Source organism: Ursus americanus, chromosome X, assembly GCF_024610735.1.
Source record: "Ursus americanus isolate L20-20 chromosome X, mUrsAme1.1.p, whole genome shotgun sequence".
NCBI lineage: Eukaryota > Metazoa > Chordata > Mammalia > Carnivora > Ursidae > Ursus > Ursus americanus.
In genome coordinates this window covers 458,306-482,536 of record NC_142164.1, presented here as the reverse complement: position 1 = coordinate 482,536, position 24,231 = coordinate 458,306, and the positions used below count along the sequence as shown (strand labels likewise).

General features: G+C 43.4%; 1 protein-coding gene across 2 annotated transcripts in view; it reads right to left on the bottom strand.

Moving 5' to 3' along the window:
- The window catches only part of MPP1 (MAGUK p55 scaffold protein 1), a 31,045-nt gene extending 16,408 nt beyond the window's left edge, over positions 1-14,637 (bottom strand). The window contains exons 1-3 of one of the 2 annotated variants that reach the window (XM_045788960.2): positions 14,402-14,637; positions 685-828; positions 353-446 (exon numbers count right to left, since the gene is read on the bottom strand). In XM_045788960.2, coding sequence (XP_045644916.1) covers positions 353-446; positions 685-828; positions 14,402-14,503 — 340 coding nt within the window. In that variant the 5' untranslated portion in view covers positions 14,504-14,637. The remainder of the gene's footprint in view (positions 1-352; positions 447-684; positions 829-14,401) is intronic. The other variant, XM_045788961.2, reaches the window with a different exon arrangement.
- Between the last annotated feature and the right edge of the window lie 9,594 nt (positions 14,638-24,231).

The window sequence follows — 24,231 nt, the reverse complement described above, 5'->3', positions numbered from 1 at the left end:
CAGTTACTTGTAATTATTTGTTTAATGTGTATTTTCTCAGTTTGTTAGCTCCAGGAAGTAGAGATGGTCTGTTTCCTTCACTTTTATGTATTCAAAGTCCCATGCAATGGGTTGCATATATTTAATTGCTCAACTATTACATGGAAAAATATTGGTATAAATAGGTGTGTAAGAATGCTCAGAGGGAGAGATGGTGGCACTGGGCAAGTCATACAAAGAGCCAGTTATTAAGCCACAAAAAATCTCTTGCCACCCACACAAAAATGCTCCTGGATTTAAAGATTATAAGCTTCCTGTCCCTCACCACTGAATAGGGAGTAAATGATTAATCCCTGAGTGAAAGACAACCTACGACCCGCCAGAGTACCCTGTCTGTGCACCATGCCGCCGTGAAGCACCCTTGCCACCGTACAGGACTGCTTCTCATTCAGCTTCAGAGTGATTCCCTGCAAGGAAGACAAATGGCACAGTAAGCTTTATTTCAGCTCTTCCTGAGCTTATCTTTCGGACAATTTAAGGTGATTTCTTCGGAGAAAGATTCTTTATCTGCGGCTAGAATGGGCGTGAAAGCTGCCGGGAGGAGAGATCTGAGGGAGGGCTGAGAGCCTTCAGCATTTCCTCGTGTGGCCCAGGGACTCAAGGGGTCGAGAGTAAACAGTGGGTTAGAATATGATAAGAGATTACCATGGGCTCTTCTGTGACCTTCTCGAACTGTATGAGTCGCACCTTCCGTACTTCCTGCCCTTTGGCCTGGGTAGGGCTACCTGGGGCAGCAGAACCATTGGTGTACATGTCTTCAGTCACGGCATTCACCTGGTGTGACACAGCCTGTCAGATCAAAGCAACAAAGCAATGGATAAAGGAGGCAGCAAAGGCCTGCTGTCTGTCTGTAACTGCAATTCTAAAATCTAAAAGATTCTGAAAACCAATGGTTATTTCATAAGTTTGGCATCCCTCATCTAAATTGATGTGAGGCTATTTGTAAATGTTATTATCTAACTTAATAGACATGTTTATCCAGTTTGCTGCAAAAACAGTAATGGGTTTGATATCCAGGGTGCTGCACCAGAGATTAGGATTAGCCCCTGGCCCATGATGATAACAATAATACCATTGAACCCAAGGGACGCCCCCTCCCACCATCCCAAGATCACATCTCCACTGGGACCCCTTTCTCCCAATCTTGACAAAGGCAAAGCTGGACAACTGGCACTCACTGTGTTGTCTGACAGACAGAGTAACAGAACAGAAAGTGAGGAACAAAAGATGTGGATAGCGATGTCATCGCAGCACTATTTTGTAAAAGAAAATACTATAAAATTTAATTTTTGGAATCATTTACACATCATCTGAAGACATTATGCTCCTTAACCCGTAAATGCTTCTGTGTGTTTTCTGAGAACTAAAACTTTCTCAAAAATGAAAACTGAACATTTATACAACACTATATCTGGTCCTCAGTTTCTCTTTAAATTTTATCAAGTAACCCAATAATGTCCTTTATAGCTATATATATATTCTTTCCCAGGCTGGGACCCGGGATCAGGCACTACATTCAGTTTGCACATCTCTTTAGCCTCCCTTAATTTGGAAAAGCTCCTCAGCCTTTCTTTGTCTTTCATGATCTTGACATTTTTAAGAAGACAGGCCTGCTGTTTTGTAGACTCCCAACCTGGGTTTGTCTAATGTTTTCTCACGATTAGGCTGAGGTTGTACATTTTTGGTAGGAATCCCATGGAAGTGGTGTTGTATTCTTCTCAGCTCAACAGTTTTCTTAAAAGCCCAAACCTGGAAGGATGTCAAAAGTCCATCACCAGTATGATGAATAAACTGGCATAGCTGTCCATTGGATTCCACACACCAATAACTGCTACCTGAAGGGCTCTTTCTCAGTCTCCTTTCCTGGTTCTTCCTCATTTTTCTAGTCCATTAATGTTGAAGTAGCCCAGAGCTTGTGGTAAGAGCTATCAAGTCAAGTGGAAACTTCTGAAAGTGTCCCCCAACCACCCCAAATAAAATAGTAAATCAAAAACAATATGGCCACCTAGAGGAAGAAGAATAGGCCTGACTCTGGTTTATGGAAGGGTAAATTCAGTATTTGAGTACAAGGTCAAAATGGATAGCCACTAGATTCCAGCCACACCGGGGGGGGGGGTACCCTCAAAGACAGTGGGGGTGCTGTGAGTGGCGTGCTTCACCACCCACACTGCGAAGAAGGGGAACTGGGAATATCCCCAGTGGCGAATGTGTCTATCTAGATCTAGATTCATTCATTCATTTCTTCCTGGGCAGTAGCCAAGGGCCTAGAGGGGAAAGGACCAGAAGATCAGAGGGTAGAGGCCTATGGACAGATGTACATCTCATAACATAGGGAGTGCACCTTATGAAATAATATAAAATGATATTTAAATTTTAATTTATTTCATCTTTTTTTAAAAAGATTTTATTTTTTATTTATTTATTTGACAGAGAGAGAGACAGCCAGCGAGAGAGGGAACACAAGCAGGGGGAGTGGGAGAGGAAGAGTCAGGCTCACAGCGGAGGAGCCTGATGTGGGGCTCGACCCCAGAACGCCGGGATCACGCCCTGAGCCGAAGGCAGACGCTTAACCGCTGTGCCACCCAGGTGCCCCTATTTCATCTTTTCTAAGAGGTCATTAGAAACTCTGATAAGATGGTGAGGTTTGAAGGCGTATTAGTTATTGGGTAGCTTCAAAAGAGGGAGTGCTGAGAAAGAAAAAGTGCCTTGTGTAGCAACTAAAACTTAAAAATACTCACGTGACATATATGTCACATGAGTCCTATAGAATTTGCTATGAAAATAGAATTGTATTGTATTTCGAAAATCGACTTGGGGCACCTGGGAGCACAGAACTTCATATAACTTGAAGGTGCTCTACAGGAAATGGTCTAATAATACAGTTACCAGTGCATCTGTATGGGGGTGTCCTGACGTACACACACCACGTAGCAAACCTTTTCACAGAACTGTACACATACTGGATTTGAGTCCCTGACTCTTTCAAGTATGGCTGGGGAACTTTGGGCAAGTTTCTTGACCTCTCTGTGCTTTAGGTTCCTCATTTGCAAAACAAGGATAGTAACAGATCACCCTTAGACACTGCTGAAGAAAATGGTCAGCATTTGGGGCGCCTGGGTGGCTCAGTCGTTAAGCGTCTTCCTTTGGCTCAGGTCATGATCCCAGGGTCCTGGGGTTGAGCCCAGCACCAGGTTCCCTGCTCAGTGGGAAGCCTGCTTCTCCCTCTCCCACTCCCCCTGCTGGTGTTCCCTCTCTTGCTGTGTCTCTCTCTGTCAAATAAATAAATAAAATCTTTTGTTTTAAAAAAAGATATACCTATTAAAAATGGTCAGCATTCAAAATTTCGTGCATCCCTTCATTTTTAATAAATTTCTATACAGGCAAATGAAAACCTATTATTCCCAAAAGTGCCAGAAAGCACAAAGCTTTCTATTCTGGCAAGATAAAATTTGTCCTGACTGTGATCCAGGTTCAAGTTGGCAGCCTAAGTATCCTGGAGCCTGTATAAATGAAAGAAAGGGGAAAAGGGGAGAGGAAAATAGAAACCCACAAAAAAGAAAACACGAGGAAGTCACCAGGGATGAGGGATTTCAATAACTTTCTAGAAGACAGAAAGGAGATAGGGAAATGGTCATAGACCAAGAAGAATTGTGACAGCAGAACCAGGAACCTGCTCATCGAAGAACCAGCCACGGAGGACTGTGCGTGCTGGGGCTCAGGAGTCCCTGCACAGAAAACCAAACAAAGGAGGCTTGAGGTGAAAACAGCTCCCGAAACACCACCAATCTGGCCCTCAGCTCCACTTTCAAGGCAGGAAGAAGAGCCAGGCCAGAGGACATCTATTCATGTCTCCTCAGCCAGAACTGCACATTGTGGCTGTCCCAGGCGGCCACAGGAGCTCAGAAAATAAGAACTGAGTTGGGCATCCTGCTGTCTGAAACAAGATCAGGGAGAAGTAGAGGGCACCTGGGTGGCTCAGTCGGTGAAGTGTCTGCCTTTGGCTCAGGTCGTGATCTCGGAGTCCCAGGATCAAGCCCCAGGTTTGGCAGGCTCCCCGCTCATCGGGAAGCCTGCTGCTCCCTCTGACCTTCCCCCTGCTCATGCTCCCCCTCTCTCTGTCAAATAAACAAACACAAAAAAAGATCAGGGAGAAGTGGGATAAAGCTGTTGGGTCGGCAGTCAGTTATAATAATATAAAAACCATTTACTGACTTCCCCTTTTCAGAATCTACCTACACAAGCAATCATAGTTGAAGAACAGATTGTAAATGTCAACACCATGACAGAAGTTGGGAGGAGAAAAGAAGTGAAGGGAAGGGGCCACTGATCTTGTCACTTTACAAAGTGGGGAGTCAAGAGGCAGTCTCTACAGTGAGTGGGATGATAAATGAAGAAATAATGGTATAATTTAAAGCAGAAACTGTAAATGGACAACTCACAAATCTGTTTTATTTGACCACATACTTTTATTTAGTAAAAACCAGAAGATTCCAAGCTCTCTTTAGAAATTTCAGAAGACCTGGCACTGCTCACATGGCTGAAACAAATTTGAAAAGGAATAAAGTAAGACAAATTAGTCTACACACTTTCAAGACTTATACAGTTACTAGTAATCAAGACTGTGTGGTATAGACACACAGATTAATGGAACAGAATAGAGAACCCAGAAATAGACCCACACAGATATGCCCAGGTGATTTTGACAAAGGTGCAAAAACAATTCAATGGAGGAAAGGTAGTTGTTTCAATAAATGGAGCTCCACTGACCTAAACCTTTCACCTTTACAATGGATCATGGACTTAAATGTGAAGTGTAAAACTCTTAACACTTTTTAGAAAAACAACATAGGAGAGTCACCAGGATTTAGGGCTAGACAATGAGTTCTTATACCTGACACCAAAAACAGGATCCATAAGAGGAAAAATTGATAATTTGGACCTCTTAAAAATTAAAAAGTTCTGCTCTGTGAAAGCCTGTGTGAGGAGGATGAAATGACAAACTACAGAATGAGAGGAAATGTTTACAAACCAAACATCCAACAAAAGACTAGAATCTAGGGGGCGCCTGCGTGGCGCAGTCGTTAAGCGTCTGCCTTCGGCTCAGGGCGTGATCCCGGTGTTATGGGATCGAGCCCCATGTCAGGCTCCTCCGCTGGGAGCCTGCTTCTTCCTCTCCCACTCCCCCTGCTTGTGTTCCCTCTCTCGCTGGCTGTCTCTATCTCTGTCTAATAAATAAATAAAATCTTTAAAAAAAAAGACTAGAATCTAGAATATATAAAGAATGCTCCACGTTCAACACTAAAAACCATCTAATTCTACACCTGAAACTAACAGTACACTGTATGTTAGCTGGAACTTAAATAGAAAACTTGAAAAAAAGAAAAACTCTAGAGAACACACTGATGGTTCCCAGAGGGGAGGCAGGGAGGGATGCGTGAACTAGGTGATGGGGACTAAGGAGGGGACTTGTGGTGGGCACTGGGTGCCGTATGGAAGTGCTAAAGCACTATACTGTACATCTGAACCTATTATTACACTATGCTAACTGGAATTTAAATAAAAACCTAAAAAAATAGAAACTATCTAATTAAAAAATGGGCAAAAGACTGGGAGCCTGGGTGGCTCAGTGGGTTGGGCATCAGGCTCTTGATTTGAGCTCAGGTCATAATCTGGGGGTCCAGGGAAATGCAAACTATAACCACAAAGAGATCCCACCACACACCTATCACAACAGCGAAGATAAAAGCAATGACAACACTAAATGCAGGTGAGGAATGTAAAATGGCCATTTGGGAAGAGAATTAGTTAGGTACTTTTTTTTTTAAGATTTTATTTATTTATTTATTTATTTATTTATTTATTTATTTATTTAATTCATGAGAGACAGAGAGAGAGGCAGAGGAAGAAGCTCGCTCTCTGCTCCTCGGGGAAACTGCTTCTCCCTCTGCCCCTCCCATCCCTCTGTCTCTGCTTGTGTGCAAGCGCTCTCTTTCTCTCTCTCTCTCTCTCTCTCTCTCTCTCTCATTCTGACAAATAATAAAATCTTTAAAAACAACAAGTACCTTACAGCCCAGCAACAGCACCCTGAGGGAAATGTTCACACAAAACTTGTAATGTGGAGGTTCATAACAACTTTATTCCTAATAGCCAAAGCTTGGAAACAACCAGAATGGCTATAAAGTTGGTGATCAGTTCAACAGATGACTGTGGTCCATCCATACCACGAAACACTTCTCAGCAATAAAAAGGAACAAACTATTAACATACACAACTTGGGATGGATCTCAAAGGCCTTCTAATGAGTGAAAAAGGCAGCCTCAAAAAGCTGCATATTATATGAGTCCATTTATATAACATTTTTGAGATCACAGAATTATAGAAATGGAAAACAGAGTAGTGGTTGCCAAGGATGAAGGATGGTAGGGATGAGCAGACACGTGACTGTCCTGGGGCAGCACCATGCAGGTCTTTGTGGCGACAGAGCAGTTCTGTACCTTGACTGGCGTGCCGGTTATACACATACACCCATGATAAAATGGCACAGAACTACACTCACACCTTGTACCAATGTCGATTGCGTGGTTTTGATACTGTACTATTATTGAACTCCTAGTAGACAGGATCAAACTTATTTGCACAAAATAAGTAACAAAATGGCCGGCAAGTAGCACTAGTTTGCAACCCAACAACTATAACCAGGAGAGCTTGTTACCAAAGAATGGGTACCGACGACACATCCTTGAAAGCTATGTGTTGAACAGGATCGGTTTTCAGAAAAGTAAGAGGCCATGACACACAGTGACCAAACAGTTCTTCAAAGCATGGCCCATGGTGACCCGAGTCTGCTACTTCACAGATGCCCGCAACAGGGCACGACATTAAATATTTCAAGTCAGCAGACTCAAGAAAACCATGCTGATCGGACCTTTTTGGAAATGTAGCATTGCTGTCACAGTCTAATCACAAACCACAACCGATGCTGGTACAGAAGGTTATAATTCTGTAAGATTGTCAGGTTAGAGGTTAATTTACAGTGATCAATAAATTGTTTTTCTTAATAGCCTGGTAGAAAAGTTAACCCCAAAGGTGATGTGGTTTCATTTCCTGTAAAATGTTAGCCACTCTTATGTCTAACTTAATGACCCTGTTTTGGCATTCTTTTCCTATTGACAATGTACATCTCTATTTCTCAAATGCTCTGGGACCCAGGCCTTTTGTCTGCCTGCTGGTTTCCTCAATAACTAGTTAAATAAAACCATGGCACATACAAACAAATGCCTTCGAGAGTTGTGTTTTTACACTGGAAATAAAAATGTGAACACTGATATTAAAAACAAACAGAGGCACTGAATAGCAGGATGGAAACTTTAGAAAACAAAATTAGTGAGTTAGAATACCAGATTAAATTGAGGTCAGAGTAGAAAGTGGTATCATTTACAAGAGGTAAAATAAAATTTAAAAAAATTAGAAATGGAGCCTTGATCCAGGAGAAGGCTTTCTAGAGAGAGACTGAAAGAGAAATGGGAGTTGCAAGATGAGTAAGTTCTAGAGCTGTGCCGTGCTTACTGTGGCTGCGGTTAGCAATGCTGCATTGTGCTCTTCAAAATTCCACAGGGTAAGCTATGTTAAGTGCTCTTAACACAATAAATTGGAAGTTCCTGAAAGATCAGATTAGATGTGGTCAAATAAAACAATAGGAAAAAAATTCTTTGGAATGAAATAATAATAATAATCAAACAAATTTGAATTTTCAGATCAGAGTCTCTGTCAAGTTGGAAGGAAGACTTCCTCTTCTCAAATTCACCATCTGTCCTATCTGGACGGTTTCACCATCTGCATGTGTTATAGAACGAGGAATTCAAGGACCACTGACTGTGTGATTGTTGCAAAAAAAGAAATGATGAGCTCAAGTGTCAAATTTCTGGCCTCCGAGTATGAAATAAAAGTCAGGACTTCCCTTGACCCTCATTTATGAATTTCTTACCACTACTAACTGTGGGGCTGAGAAAGCTGAAAACTCAACTTGGGAATGAATTCTATAGGTTTATCAGCAACTACCATTTATGTGCGTTGCTAACCACAGGTGGCCATAAAGTCAGGAAACATGGCTCATACTAGTGTATCACGTGCTGTAACGTACTGTCAATAAACCATTTACGATGATTCACCTGTGTTTCCAGACTCAGTGGGAACCTGCATAATGTTCTTGACAGTGACAGATTAGAAAGTCTTAGTCCACAGAATACAAAGTGCCCTTTGAAAGGGGAAGAAGCCTACATGATAGTGTACCTAGGAGAGGCAGATAATGCAGCGCACTTACCTCATATTCTTCTTCTTCAGCTTTATTGCAGAGATTGCTTTTAACATGTCAGCCTTGAAATTAAGGACTCAGCAAAGCTTGCCAGAGGCCGAACACATTCCAGTCAGAAAAGTTCAAGAGCTGCTCTTTCAAATGTGCTTACCCATCAAGATGTTCCTCGCGATGACTAAGAGTCACCATTACACTCACCCAGAAGTTGTGAATGATGACTAAGATAAACGGAAATCTCCAATGTGCTAACTAAAGAACCAACTTGTAATAGTAAGCCTTCTCAAAGCAAAGTACAATGTTCTCCACTGCAAACTTGTCCCTGAGCAACCCTGACTTCCTGAGACACTCTACACTCCGCAGGGCCTGTCTGTCTTCAGTGAAACTTCCCTACACCACTTCTCGATCTCACCTCACAGCAAGCTCCTCCAACCAGCCCCCTGTATCTCCTCAAGACAGACAACTGTGGGAGCAAGGATATACAGACATATACTTACACTTGATGTCTGTGTACACACACAGACACATACACACACTCACAGAGTAAAGGTGATTCCTTAATTCAATCTGTGGGTCTGTGACCACATGAAGTGCGGGACATCTTCACATAGTTAAGTCACGCTGTCTGCCCTTCGGCAGCTCATCACTATAAGGGGAAATCATTCATTCATGCAACATAAGTGATAAGTGGAAAAGATAGCCTCCATCAAGTTTAAGGTTGTCTTAGACTGTAAGCGCTCAAAGGGCACAGAACACAGTTTTCAGATTTCTTCAATACTAGGAAATAGAGGTCCCTCAAAAAAGTTAAAAATGGAGCTACCCTATGACCCAGCCATTGCACTACTGGGTATTTACCCCAAAGATACAGACGTGGTGAAGAGAAGGGCCTTATGCACCCCAATGTTCATAGCAGCATTGTCCACAATAGCTAAATTGTGGAAGGAGCCGAGATGCCCTTCAACAGATGACTGGATTAAGAAGTTGTGGTCCATATATACAATGGAATATTACTCAGCTATCAGAAAGAACGATTACCCCACATTTGCAGCAACATGGACGGGACTGGAGGAGATAATGCTAAGTGAAATAAGTCAAGCAGTGAAAGACAACTATCATATGATTTCTCTCATTTATGGAACATCAAAGGAATAGTAGGGAGATCGGTAGGAGAAGGAAGGGAAGAATGGAGGGGGGGTAAACAGAAGGGGGAATGAACCACGAGAGACTATGGACTCTGGGAAACAAACTGAGGGCTTCAGGGGAGGGGGGTGGGGGACTGGGGTAGGCCGGTGATGGGTATCAAGGAGGGCACATATTGCATCGAGCATGGAGCACTGGGTGTTATACGCAAACAATGAGTCATGGAACGCTACATCAAAACTAAGGATGTACTGTACGGGGACTAACATAACATAACAAAAACTTAAAAAAAAATTAAATCCAAAACGAAAACAAAACAAAAAACTAGGAAATGGAGCTTCACAAAGGCTTTCTGATTGGCGAGGAGAGTGGCACCTGCAAGGGCACAAAGAGGAAGACCACAGAAGTCCTGGGGCAGACCAAAGAGCAGTCTGCTCTTCAGCGGGAGGCAAAGACAAGAATCAGGATTTAGACACAAGTTTTGCCCCATGAAATTGCATCCCAGTGTTCTGCTACACAACCGGCCCACCCTGAACTTAGGAGAAAGGAGAAGGTGTTTGCCTTCCACTCGGGATACTTAACTCGCCCCCTGATCTGCCGTAACTTGTCTTGTTTCCACAGCTGGTAATATATTCCACTTTGAGAGATACATATTTGATTGCTTATTCTGTTCGTTTTGTCTCCTTGAGCTGGAACATAAGCCCCCCCCCACACCTAGAACAGGATGACATGAATGAGTCGCAAGGCATGTGCTGCCGTTTCTGAGTCATTCCTGCCACCATCGCCACCACTGCCACGTGATTGGTAAGTGACACACACAAAACTTAAAGATCACAGCCCTCATCTCCAGGGACACGGGAGGCCCCAGAGCCCCTGGGGGCAGTGGGGGGTGGCTCTGGTTAAAGATGACTGCTTACGGTCTGGAGAAACTGGGGAGTAAACATCCCCCCATGACTCCACTGTCTGGCCTTTGCTCTGCAGCCTTTTGGCCTTCAATTGTACAAACTGCTGGAGTGGGAACGCCTGCTGCCCTGAAACCCTTCGGAGGAAACATCTGCGGCAGGGTTCAAAGGGCAGAGGCAGTTGTTCAAAGGAAGTTGGAATTTAAAAAGAGATGAAAAACAAACTTGGTGGGGGTGGGGAGTGGGGGTGAGCGGGGGTGCGGGTGAATAGAACAGAGCAACTAAAGCTGGAGTTTTCATCCAAACGCTCGGATTAAGAATGAGTGACAGTGAGTGCAGGCAAGAACAAACATTTGTTCAGCCTACTGTGAGGCTCTTTGCCAACTGTTTCCGCGTGGAGACTTAGGAAAAGGCCAGGCCAAGAACACAAGCCATCAGTAGAGGGCAGACTATGGGAGCTGGCCCACATCAGCCTGGGCAAGATCCCACTCCACTTTGGAAAAAAAGAGAAACTGAGAAAACCGAGAGTGCTCTAAGGTATTATCAGAAAGAAATTAGCACTTTTACCACAAATGACAAGAGCTGGGGAAGAGCTGGGGAGAGGAAGGCCTAGGAGCCAGGAGTTTCTGGCAAGAACTATCTTAAAATCATACATTAACTAGGTGCACTGTTTCTCAGGCAATAGATCCGCTGGAGAACATACATCAATCAATCCAAAGGTCAAGTCTCTAAAGATCCTTTTCCAATGCACTTTATCTACCCGGTGTACTATGTACAGAGTCAAAGCCTTCTTCCCTTGCAGGGAAGGTGACTTTTGAGCAAAAACCTACATATGTATGTATGCGTGTATATTTCTTTATATGAAGGAAAAGGAAAAAGTGAAGAATCAGAAAAGAAAATTCTGGTTCCCTAATTCAGAGTTTTTCTTCCTGTTTCCCACCCTTGGGGTCACTTCCCCTCCCTACAGACAATTTCGGAGCTGCATTTTCTCTTGCCTTCCTACACTCCACACCCAGGGCCCTCCATTTTTAGCAACACTGAAAGGTTTGAGCAATTCACTGCTTAGGAGTGAAATTTCTGCATCAATGAAATGTCAACAGATTTTGTCTCTCTTATCCCAGGGGACATTTGACAGTGTCTCAAGACGTTTTTTGACTGCCACAAGTGTATTACTTTTCCCAACGAAGAATGATCACACTCTGAATGTCACACTCGGCAAGAACCTCAATGGCTTTGCACAAGCAGTCATCCTGGCCTGGAGCACTATTCACCGACGATATCCTAGATTTGGCAAGACTCAAGGTCTGACAGCTTTACACACGGCACTCCACACCTGCCTCGGCGTCTTCCCTTCTGGACTTCTCAGCTCCAGAACCAGACCCGCACAGAGTAGGCCATCAACAAGACCACGTCAGAACGGACGACTACCAGTGTGGAGTAACGCATCTGCCTGCCTAAGGACAAACAGACAGATCTTAGGGGAAGCTTACCTGGGGCCAGACTTTTTTGTTAGGTCCTTTTTCAATGTGGGATAGGCCCAAGTGAATGTTGAGGGATTCTCAACATCCTACTACATGGGACAAGTGCTCTTTTGAGCAGGATGCAAGAGGAATTCTACAACCAATTGTATGTGCACTCGTGAGTACTGCTGTCAAGAATAAAGCCACAGATAGCTTATGAGTTTCTGCAAGAAAAGAAACATACTTAAATACAGGAGCCAGACTATACTTCAAATCTACTACAAAATTATCTTCCTTTTTAAAAAGATTTTATTTATTTGAGAGAGAGTGAGAGAGAGCAAGAGAGCATGAGCAGCGGAAGAGGAAGAGGAAGAGGGAGAAGCAGACTCCCCAGAGTAGGAGCCATCATTACCTGAGCCCAAGGCAGACACTTAACCCTTAACTGACTGAGCCACCCAGGCGGTCCCATAGTTTTTCAATATTAAATGTGAACTATAATCAGAAGTGAAACTTTGAGTTTTGAGTCTTTAGAACTTTTACAGAAAGCATTCCCCTTAAATGAAGGCTTCAGCTTCCTCATTTTCTGGATTCCATTGAAGCCAACAGCTCTGCCACAGGTTTGCCTGCTTCTTGTCAGGAGGGAAGATGTGTGGACTGCTCTGCCACAGGCCGCTCTTCAGGAGACAATGGATGCACCCGTGAAGGTCAAAGTGTTTGACAAGCATTACCTCACGTAACCATCCCTACAACTCTCCAGACAGGTCCGTCTGACAGAGAAGAGAAACCTAAGGCACAGAGCGCCCAGAAGCTTGCCCAAGGATACACAGCAAGGGAGAGGCAGAGCCTAGTGGTGGCAGCAAAGATATGAGTCCCAGAGGGAAGGTGAACTTCAAGAAACCGTTGGAGATCCTCCCTCCAACGTCCGCACCATGGTAGATCTGGATGCTATTCCGTTCAGGGATTTAGCAAGTTTTCTTTCCTCTTCTTCAAATCCTTTAAGAACAGCAAAACTAACTGGCCAACCAGTAGAGCATGTGCAGTAACTGCGGATGAACTCACAGCTCCACTAAAACTGCTGACTCAGAGACAGGGTGTAGTACAACAGAAGTCTCGTGGTGATAGGGCCTTTTCCCCAAGAGGCCCACAATCTCTCAAGCCTGCCCTACGGAGCGGACAGGTTTACACAAGGTCTGGTCACTTAGTTACATATGGGGTTCTGGTTGTGCTGAGTGGAAGGAGCCTCATAGAAAAGACTGCATACAGCTGCATTCCATTTATAAGACAGTCCTGAAAAGGCTAAATGCTAGTGTCAAAATAGCTCTGTTTCCAGGGTAATTTCCAGGTTTTGGGGGATGGGGAGAATGGCTGTAAAGGACCACTAGGGAACTTTCTGGAGGGGTAAAAATGTTCTGTATCATGATTTTGGTGATGGTTACATGACTATGCATTTGCCATCATGACTGGAAACAACACACAGGTGTGACCCCTGTGCTGATGCTTATCCATTGTTTTCTTGAGCCAGGAGCCCGAACAGTTGTTTATGCTAAATCTCTAAGGTCCACCTCTTCAGTCATTCATTAATTCATAAACATTTCTGAGGACCTATTTATTAGGCACTTAAAATAAAAACAGTGAGCATGAAATAGCCCTGCCTAGAACAATCCTGCAGCCTAGGAAGGAGATTCACACTGACTTCTGAGGTTGGGTCCCTGTAGACAGTGCAGCTGCTGCCTGGCTTGCGCTCTCTCTTTCTCTGTCTCTCTCTCTGGACATTCACTAGTAGTACCTGACCACCAACCTGTGAGGAAGGTCAGGTTACTTGGAGGGGCTGCTGCGCCTATATTTGGGGTGATGGCTCCATCTGGGGGCCAGTGTCAGCCTGCAGATGAGTGAGTGAGCATTCTGGTGGCTGTAGCTCTAAGAGACAACCTTGTTTGCTAGGTGAAATCCACACTCAGAACTATGAGAGATAACATGAAAATGATCAACATCCTCTCAGGGCATCTTTGAGGATAGAGGTTAACAGCTACCTACCACCCATCCCAGTTACCTCTGGAATCCCTGGATTCCTTTTCCGCCGGAAAATAGACACCGGCCGCCCCATCTGCACAGTAGCACAAGGGGCCCTCCCTAAATGCAGAGGGACGGTGAGTGAGCGCTTTAGAGGCAGAGTTAGATTTTACAACGCTTTCTGCTGACCCAAACACAAGCATTTCAACGACGAGCAGGAAGACCTACTCTTCTTGGATCTGTTCCTTAAGGTCTTTCTCTAACCCTGACTTCCGTCCACGAAGAAGTTTTCCTTGACCTTAATAAGCGCTCTGTACAGGCCGCGGCCTCTCCTTATTTCCACCTACAAGGGCTCCTGGGGGAAACGACCCGCCGCACCTGAGGCCCTCCAAAGGAACCCCGGTAGCCGCCGCGGCCTCCACTCCGAGGGCAGCCCCCCGGGGCCGGGCCACGGACTGAGCAGGTCCCGCAGCGGGCAGCGCGGCCTGGAGCCGAGCCCCGGCCCCTCACCCTGCGCCCGGGGAACCGCGGGGCCCTCTCACCTCCGGCCGGCTGCGCTTCTGCAGCAAGTGCTCCAGGTAGAGGTCGGAGAGCGCCGTGCGCATGCTGCCCCCGCCCTCGCCCTCGCTCGCCTTGAGCGTCATCTTCCAGGAGCCTGAACGCAGGGCCGCGAGCCAGGAGCCCGGAGCCGCGCTGAACCGGGAGTGCGAGAACCGAGGCCTGCGGGGCGGTGGAGACTGCGGAGGCGGCGCAGCCGGGCCCGTCACCACCCCGCAGGCAGCGCGCTGGGCGGGCGGAGGCGGAGCACCGCCCGCGCCCCGCCTCCGCGCCCCGCCCCTAGACCCGCCCACGCCCTGACCCTGAGGCTGAACCCAGAAGGGTTCGGAGGTGTAAAGACAAGCGCGCTCCCGCTACGGCGGGTCCCCAGCTCGGCCCACACCCTGGCCTAATTCGTGAGGACAGCAGGGAAGCCGTCCCTTCAACTTCAGTCTTTACCCAGAAATCTCTGCGGGCCCAGAACGTTGCGAAAATGCTTTTAAGGCTCCTTGGGCGGCAGGTACCCTGTGATTTACATTTGCTCTCTGCAATTCAGTGATGAAGGGCCTGATTGCTTCCAACAGCAAACTCTTTTTCCTTGGCTTGGGCCACATCTCCTACTGTTAATGCCACAAAAATTTTCAGGGATCCCTGGAAGCAAAGGGAACCGACGTTCCTACAGCAGAATTCCTTAGCACCCTAGTGCTTTGCTGGTGTTAAGGCAGGAGTCCTAATTAAAAAAAAAAAGTTTCTGAACAAAACAAAAATTTACTGGGCTTACTGGTCTCAAAAACTCCAAGGTCAAGAGTTTGCAGCCGCATCACCCAGTTTTCTCTGAGAAGAGGCTGAGATCACATAATTGATGGTTCCCTTCCCTACGATGACCACAAAGGAACCATAGAAAGCTAAGAAAGACATAGAGAAAAGGAAAGAGAGCAAGAGCTATCAAAATGAAGAGTCTGATACTGGTGTGGGAATATATTAATTGAGCAATGGAATAGATGACAGAACACATAGAAACACGCCCTTGCATGTGTAGAATTGTGGTATATAATACAGTTGGGATGTTAGGTAACTCAACAAACACTTTCATTAAGTGAAGCTGAAAAATGGTTGCTTAAATTGAAAGAGATAAAATAGGAATCCTCTTCCTGCCATATGCAAAAAACCCCGCCATATATTCCAGGTGTATTAAAATTTTAAATGTCAAAAACACACTTCAATGTCAAAAAGCTTTTGAAAGAAAACATCAGCAAAGAACTTTTAGTGTGGGGGATAGAAAAAGATTTCTTAACAAAACAATGCAAACAAACCACTGACTATAAATGGAATGTTGATACATTTGGCTTTGTTTACATTAAGAACTTTTACTTATCAAAACACAAAGTAAAAAGCAAAAAAGACTACACACGCATCGGGAGAAAATAGTTTCAGTATACGGAAATGACAAAGGATTCCTGTTATAAATAAACAAAGGATATAAATTACTAATTTTTAAAAATCCAGTAGAGAAATGGGTAAAAAACATGAATAAACATCTCACAAATGGAGAAATAAACATATGAACAGGTGTGCAACTTCATCAGTGGTCAGGGAAATGCAAATCAAGACTACAATGAAATACTACTGTATACCCACTCGGTTATCAAAAATTAAAAAGACTTAAAATATCAAGTGTTATAGACAATGTGAGTCCATATCAGTTCATGCATCTACCTTCTTAGCCAGCAATTCCACTCCTAGGTGTATATATCCTTGGTACATATATCCAAGAGAAATTCTTGAATATGTACAACAAGGAACATGTACAACAATGCTCATGAAAATAGTTTTGTTCATAGGAAAAGCCTATGAACAACTCAAATGCCCATCAACTGTGGCATATTGGCACAATGCAGTGTGATTGAACTAAGAAGAAAACAAATCAGAAATACACAAATGTATAAGTACAGAAAAACCCTTCCTTCATCCCTTCCCACTCTCCAGAGGGGACAACCTTACGCACATTGGACTATAACTTTCCAGACCTTCTTCTGTGCACATAGAATATATTCAGAACTACAGTTACCTTTTTTCTCTAGGTAGAGAAACCATAGTACACATGCCTTTGCTGCTTCTGAGCCAAACCATTCTTCCTTTTCCCCACCTCCCTATGAAGCAGGTCTCCTCTGAGGGCTAGCCCAAGACATGATAAAATTCACCCATTTAAAGTGAACAATTCAGAGATGCCTGGGTGGCTCAGTTGGCTAAACGTATGCCTTGGGCTTAGGTCATGATCCCGATCCCGGGGATTGAGTCCCTGGTCAGGCTCCTTGCTCAGTGGGAAGCCTGCTTCTCCCTCTCCATCTGCCCCTCTCCCGTGCTCACACTCTTTCTCCCTCTACCTCTTTCTCTTTCTGACAAATAAATAAAAATAAAATCTTAAAGTGAACAATTCAGTGGTTTTTAGTATAATCACAAAGTTGTGCAACCGTCACTATTCTCTCATTCTAGAACATTGTCATCACCTCTAAATGAAGCCCTGTCTGCATTAGCAGTGACTCCCCAGTCCTCTGGTCCTTAGCCCCTGGTAACCACTCATCTGTTTTCTGCAGGACTAGTGACTGAGTCTACCACAAAGGGCTAAACAAAAATTCTCCCTTGAGAATTTATAAACATAGTTCAGCCCTTACAGCTTATAGTAAAATAAAAAAAAAAAAAGGATTACTACATACAAACAAGAAAGCGAGGACCCATGGGTAAGATCCAGCAAGAAACTACAGATAACTAAATTGGACCAAAACCTTCAGATACTTAAATTCAAGATTAGCTTAACATTAGAAAATTTATTAATCCAGGGGCACCTGGTGGCTCAGTCGGTTGGTCACTGGACTCTTGACTTTGGCTCAGGTCATAATCTTGGGGTGGTGAGCTTGAACCCCCTCTGCATGAGAATCCCTCTCCTTCTGCCCCTCCCTCTTCTCTCTCTCTTTCTCTCTCTCTCTCAATAAATAAATCTTTTTTAAAAAAGAAAATTTTGGGGCACTTGGGTGGCTCAGTCAGTTAAGCGTCTGCCTTCAGCTCAGGTCATGATCCCAGGGTCCTGGGATTGAATCCTGCATCGGACTGAGCCTGCTACTCCCTCTGCTACTTCCCTGCTTGTGCTCTCTCCCTCTCTCTTTGTCTCTCTCAAGTTAATAAATAATCTTTAAAAAAAGAAAAAGATAAAAAAAGAAAACTTATTAATCCAAATTAATCATGTTAATATATTAATGGGGAAAATCCTATTATCTCACAGATGAAAAATATTCATTTTTTTTCAAAGATGTTATTTATTTATATGACAGAGAGAGCGCACAAGCAGCGGCAGCGGAAAGCAGAGGGAGAGGGAAAAGCAGGCTCCCCACTGAGCAGACAGTCAATCTGCTCAATCCCAGGACCCTGGGATCATGACCTGAGCCCAAGGCAGATGTTTAACTGACTGAGTCACCCAGGCACCCCCCAAAATATTCAATTTAATTCAATAGCTATTCATAGTAGTAAAAAACAAACTTTTAACAAATCAGGCATAGAAGGAAGCATCCTTAACCTGATTTTTCAATGTAATTTGTAAAAGATCTATAACAAATACACTTAGTGGTGAAAAGCTAAATGCATTTTCTTTAAGATTTTGTATCGTAAGTCCTATCCAGCTCAGTAAAGTAAAGATAAAATTATAAAGGTATAAAGATTGGAAAAGAAGAAACAAAATTGTTACTACCTGCAGATGTTTTATTGTCTTTGTAAAATATTTTAAAATCTACCAATAACTTATTAAAAGTAATAAGTGTTATTAGTAAGGTTATTGATTTTTATTTTTATTTTATTTTTAAAGATTTTATCTATCTATCTATTTATTTATTTATTTGAGAGAGAGAGAGAAAGAGGGAGAGCACAGAGGGAGAAGCAGACTCCCTGCCGAGCAGAGAGCCTGTTGCGGGGCTTGATCCCAGGACCCTGACATCATGACCTGAGTAGAAGGCAGACGCTTAACTGGCTGAGCCACCCAGGTGTCCCTGATAGATTTTTATTTTTTATTTTATTTTTTAAAATATTTTATTCAATTAGCCACCATATAGTACATCATTAATTTTTGATGTAGTGTTCAATGATTCATTAGTTGCATATAACACCCAGTGCTCATCACAACACGTACCCTCCTTAATACCCATCACCTGGTTACCCCATCCCCCCACTCCCCTTATAGATTTTTAAATACAGAAATCGTATTTAAATTTCTTTTTTTTTTTTAAGATTTTATTTATTTATTTTTTTTTTAAGATTTTATTTATTTATTTGACAGAGATAGAGACAGCCAGAGAGAGAGGGAACACAAGCAGGGGGAGCGAGAGAGGGAGAAGCAGGCTCATAGTGGAGGAGCCTGATGTGGGGCTCGATCCCATAACGCCAGGATCATGCCCTGAGCCCAAGGCAGACGGTTAACGACTGAGCCACCCAGGCGCCCCTCGACTGCATTTCTGTATACCAACAACACAGAGAATATAATTTTAAAAGACACCGTTCAGTGCAACATCTAAAATGATAAAATACCTAGGAATAAATGTAACTCTATATACTATATGGATAGAATTATAAAATTCTGTTAGAATCCACTAGAGAAGAGCTAAAAAATGGAGAGGTAAGTCATGGTCATGGTTTGGAAGATTCAACCAGCCTATAGATTCGGTGGTACTGGCCATATTGGAGATGCATCTTATCTAAATGGGAACTGAGACAAGTTAGAAGTGAAGGCAAACACTTTATCCAAACTACTGCAGTCAGAAGAACTTCAGAGAGAGTGACTCCTTGAGCAAAATTTAGTTCAAGTTTTTATTGAGGTGTAGCTCAGGGTGGAAGAGTACTGGCCAAGCGAGTCAGCTGACTCAGAGCAGGGATGATCCTACACCGCCAGTTCAGGGCGCTCATTGCTCAGAATCTGGGTTTGCTCCTTGGAATTTATTGCTTCTTGGAATTTATTGCAATTATCTGTTTTTCTCAATTCCTAGAACTGCCTTTAGGCACAGTAATTCAGGTCAAAGTTTGTGAATGGAAAAGTATAGCTTCTTACAATATTAAAAAAATACAATTGGGGGCGCCTGGCTGGCTCAGTCGGTTAAGCTTCTGTCTTCAGCTCAGGTCATAATCCTGGGGTCCTGGGATCAAGCCCCATGTCAGACTCTCTGAAGGACTTAAGAGTGGAAGGCAAAGCAAAACACTTTTGGAAGACAATATAGGAGACTTCCTTTGTGACACTGGGGTAGAAAAGGATTCCTTTTTTTTTTTTTAAAGATTTTATTTATTTGACAGAGAGAGACAGCGAGAGAGGGAACACAAGCGAGGGGAGTGAGAGAGGGAGAAGCAGGCCTCCCACCAAGCAGGGAGTCCGATGCGGAACTCGATCCCAGGACCCTGGGATCATGACCCGAGCCGAAGGCAGACGTCTAACGGCTGAGCCACCCAGGTGCCCCAGAAAAGGGTTTCTTAGAAAAAGGTGATTGCCAAATTTGACCACTTTAAAGTAAGTATGTTGCCTCTTCAAAATACATCCTATCAAGAGTGAAAATGCAATCCTTGAACTGGGAGAAGGTATTTTCCACATCAATAGTGTTCAAAACAATGGTATACAGAATATGTAAAGAATTCCTACAGAAGAATAAATGAAAGTACAAATTCGAAAAATGGGCAAAATTCATTAATAGGAATTTCATAGAAGAAAGTGACAAGTGATCCATAAACACATGAAAAGGTCTTCGGTCTCATCGGTTATCAGGGAAATACAAAGTAAGAAAACAACAGGGTATAATTTCTCATCTACCAGATTGGCAAATGGCAGAAGTACTGATGATGTTTTGTGTTCTCAAGCATGCGGGACACTGGGAACATTACACCTCTACTGCTCACAGGGGCGTAAATTGGTGCAGTCACTTTGGGAAGCACTGCTCATGGGGTGGGGCATGCACGTATTCTGTAGGAAAACTCTCGTACATGTGAGACGGGCAATAATGTTTATAGAAGCTTTATGGAGAAGAGAAAAAAAAAACCCTGGAAATGGTAGAAGTGTCCTTCTACAGTTGATGGTTTAAATAAGTAGAACTCTTTTCAACCTGGGAGAATCTCAGAACATAAAGTAAATAAAGAAAACCACAGAAGAATACATACATATGATTGAGGTTTTATAAAGTTTAAAAACAGGCAAGGCTATGGTGTTAGAAGATGGGACAGGGGTTGCTTTGGGGGCGAGGAGGGGCTTGTGATGCCAAGGGGAAGGGGGATGTCAGATATGTTCACTTTTCCACTTGTCCCTTGTTGGCCTCTAGTGCAGCCCATGGTCTTTTGCTTCGATCATGCTCTCAGCAGCTTCTGTCGGTCTTAGCTAAGCTCACCTTGGCCTGTGGTGTGGCCTGTGGCTGACAGCTCCCCAGATCTCATCTCAGTATCAATTAGAATATCACTTCAGTCTTTCTTTCTGCTTGCATTTTCCATGTAGCACATTCCTACCTTCCAGCAGTTTGCCTCAGCTCAATAAATGATGACTCCATCCCTTTACTTGCTCAGGCCACAAGCCTGGGAGGCATCCTTGAAGCCTCCCTCTCTCCCACACTCATCCAACTTAGAATCAGATCCTGCCGGACTCTGCCTTCGAGATATCTCCAGAATCTGACGCTGCCTGCAACTCGGCTGCTCCCCACCGTCGTCCAAGTGAAGTTGTCTCTCACCTGACTAGTCTCCTGGCTTCTGTACTTGCTCCCCTATATTCTCAACATGGCAGCTGAGATGACCCTATAAAAACATCTATCCAATTACTTCCCTCCTCTGCTCCAAACGTTCTGTTGGCTCCCTTATCACCCTCAGGAAGAGCCCAAATCCATTCATTGGCCCACTGGGACCTACCCTGCCCTCACCTGCTCTGGTTTCTTTGCTGCTTTCAAACATACCAGGGGGGCTCTTGTCCCAGCTCCTGTACCCCGCTGTGCCTTCTGCCCGGAATACCTCTTGTCTCAATGATCTGGATCCTCCCACGAGCTCAGTGCTCCACAAGGGCCGGGATTACTGGCTGTTTTATTGTGTGCCCAGAACAGTGCCTGGCTCACAGTAACTGTTAGGTAAGTGTTCACTGAGTGATTTCAAACCCAGAACAGCAAAGGAGAAAAGCAAATTGATAATTTGTACAACTATTACCAGCATTACATTTATAATAGTATCATATTATAATATAATATTATAATAGTAAACAAGTAGAAACACCCTAAAACTCTGTCTATGTAACAAATTTCTGTGCCTGTGTGGATATCAGCAGTTCTCATGAGACTCCATAAAAAAAATCCCATGTTCAAATTTGTTTGAGAAATGCTGTGTATTATAACCTCTTGTGGAGATTCATATTGGCCTTTAAAATTTTTTTTATCCATTTATTTGTGGGGGGGGGGGCAAGAGAGAGTACAAACAGTGGGGAGAGGCAGAGGGAGAGGGAGAAACAGACTCCTCCTTGAGCAGGGAGCCCAAAGTGGGGCTCCATCCCAGGACCCCAGGATCATGACCTGAGCCAAAGGCAGATACTTAACTGACTGAGTCACCCAGGAGCCACCCAATGTTGACCCTTTAAGGTCTCTTGGATGTCCTGGAGCAAATAAATATGTTTAAATATGTTTAATCCAACATCTCTCAAACATAATTGACCACTGAGCCCTACTGTCTCATAACATTTACTAAAACAGAACCTTTAGGGGCGCCTGGGTGGCACAGCGGTTAAGCGTCTGCCTTTGGCTCAGGGTGTGATCCCCACGTTCTGGGATCGAGCCCCACATCAGGCTCCACTGCTGGGAGCCTGCTTCTTCCTCTCCCACTCCCCCTGCTTGTGTTCCCTCTCTTGCTGGCTGTCTCTATCTCTGTCGAATAAATAAATAAAATCTTAAAAAAAAAACAGAACCTTTGTTTCACAGAAAAGATTTTGAGAAACTGGTCATGCAAGTATAGAGGAAAGTTTGAAAGATACAGCAAGATGTTAACAGTGTTTATTTTTGTGTACTAGTATTATACATACTTTTTTTCTTTTGGTATTATATGAAAACTTTTTTGTAATAAGTATGTATTACTTTTATAATCAAAACAGCAATAAGGCTATTCCCATTTTTCAATCACATGTTTTAAAGGAGAAAATAAAGGCAAAGATAGTTTAAGATGGAAGACAATTTAATTTTAATTGATAGGTACTTCCTCATTGTAAGCAAATAGCATATTCTGCCCAACTGAATCTTCTAGTACTTCATTGGACTGGTTCACCTACAAGAATACTGGGAAAAGAAGAGAAACTGATTAACGAAGTTTAAATTCCTATACTGTGGCCTGGTTTGCACAAAGTTACTTTGTAGTTATATTACATTTTCCAAGATATGATTTTAGACAATGTCTCCTCTTAATATGAACCACATGATTTCATTCAGACAAAATGCTTTGATGACTTGAGAAAATAAGAGTATGAATGTTTCTAGCATCGTATGGTTGGGATTGGAGGTAGATGGAGAAGTATGGTTAGGTAGCTTTTCTTCTTTTGTTTTTATTGATTGATTGATTGATTGATATTTTTAGATTTATTTTAAGCAATCTGTACACCCAACGTGGGGCTTGAACTCATGACCCCAAGATCAAGAGTCGCATGCTCCATTCACTGAGCCACCAAGGTGCCCCTCTTCCTTTGTTTTTAAAGTATCTTTTAGGGGCATCTGGGTAGCTCAGTCAGTTAAGTGTCTAACTCTTGGTTTCATCTCAGGTCATGATCTCAGGGTCATGGGATCAAGCCCGACACTGGGCTCTGTGCTCAGAGTCTGCCTGAAGATCCTCTCTGTCCTTCTCTGCACCTTCCCGCTTGCACTCTCTGTCTCTCAAACAAGCAAATCTTTTAAGAAAATAAAGTATTTGCTAAAAAACTTACTAACCAAACAACACAATTTGTTCTGAAAAGATTGGGAAGTGCAGTTAGATGAAAATCAATAACAACAACAATAGTAATAATAATTACAACCACCCATTTACCACCAGAAGGAGATAACCAATGTCTAATACTTTGGTTAGATCCTTAAAACCTTTTTACCCTGTACATATCGTTTTTTAAAATTAATTTTTATTTTTTTGTTTTTAAGTAGGCTCCACACTATCTTGGAGCCTAACACTGGGCTTGAACTCATGACCCAGAGATCAAGACCCAAACTGACATCAACAGTCTGGTGCTTAACCGACTAAGCCACCCAGGTGCCCCTACTTTCTAATAACAAATTAGTTTAAATTGTATATCCTTTGTTATAATGTGCATTTTCCCACTCAATATTTCATGAATATGATTCCATGTAATCATCCTCTACGACATTGTGGTGACTAAATAGTAGTCATTGTATGAACATTCGGTGCTTTCTTTAACCAGCCGGTGGACATTTAAGTTGTTTCTATTTTTTCACTATTATAAACCATACTAAAAATTCCTTATACACGTTTCTTTGCATACTTGTTAGCACCAGTCATCGTCCCTGATTGCCCACAGAGCCCTGAGAGATGAACAAGACGTCCACGCTGATTTCCTCAGGCAACAAAGCATCTAGTTAAGTTAGGCTGTGTAGGTGAGTATAGAGTGTAAGAGGTGCAGAGAAACTCTTTCCAATCCTTACAGCGAAATGTATTTTTTTAAAGATTTTATTTATTTATTTGAGAGACACACAGAGAGAGGGCACACAGAGGGAGAAGAGGGAGAAGCAGCCTCCCCGCTGAGCAGGGAGTCCGACTTGGGACTCAATCCCAGGACCCCGAGATCATGACCAGAGGCAAAGGC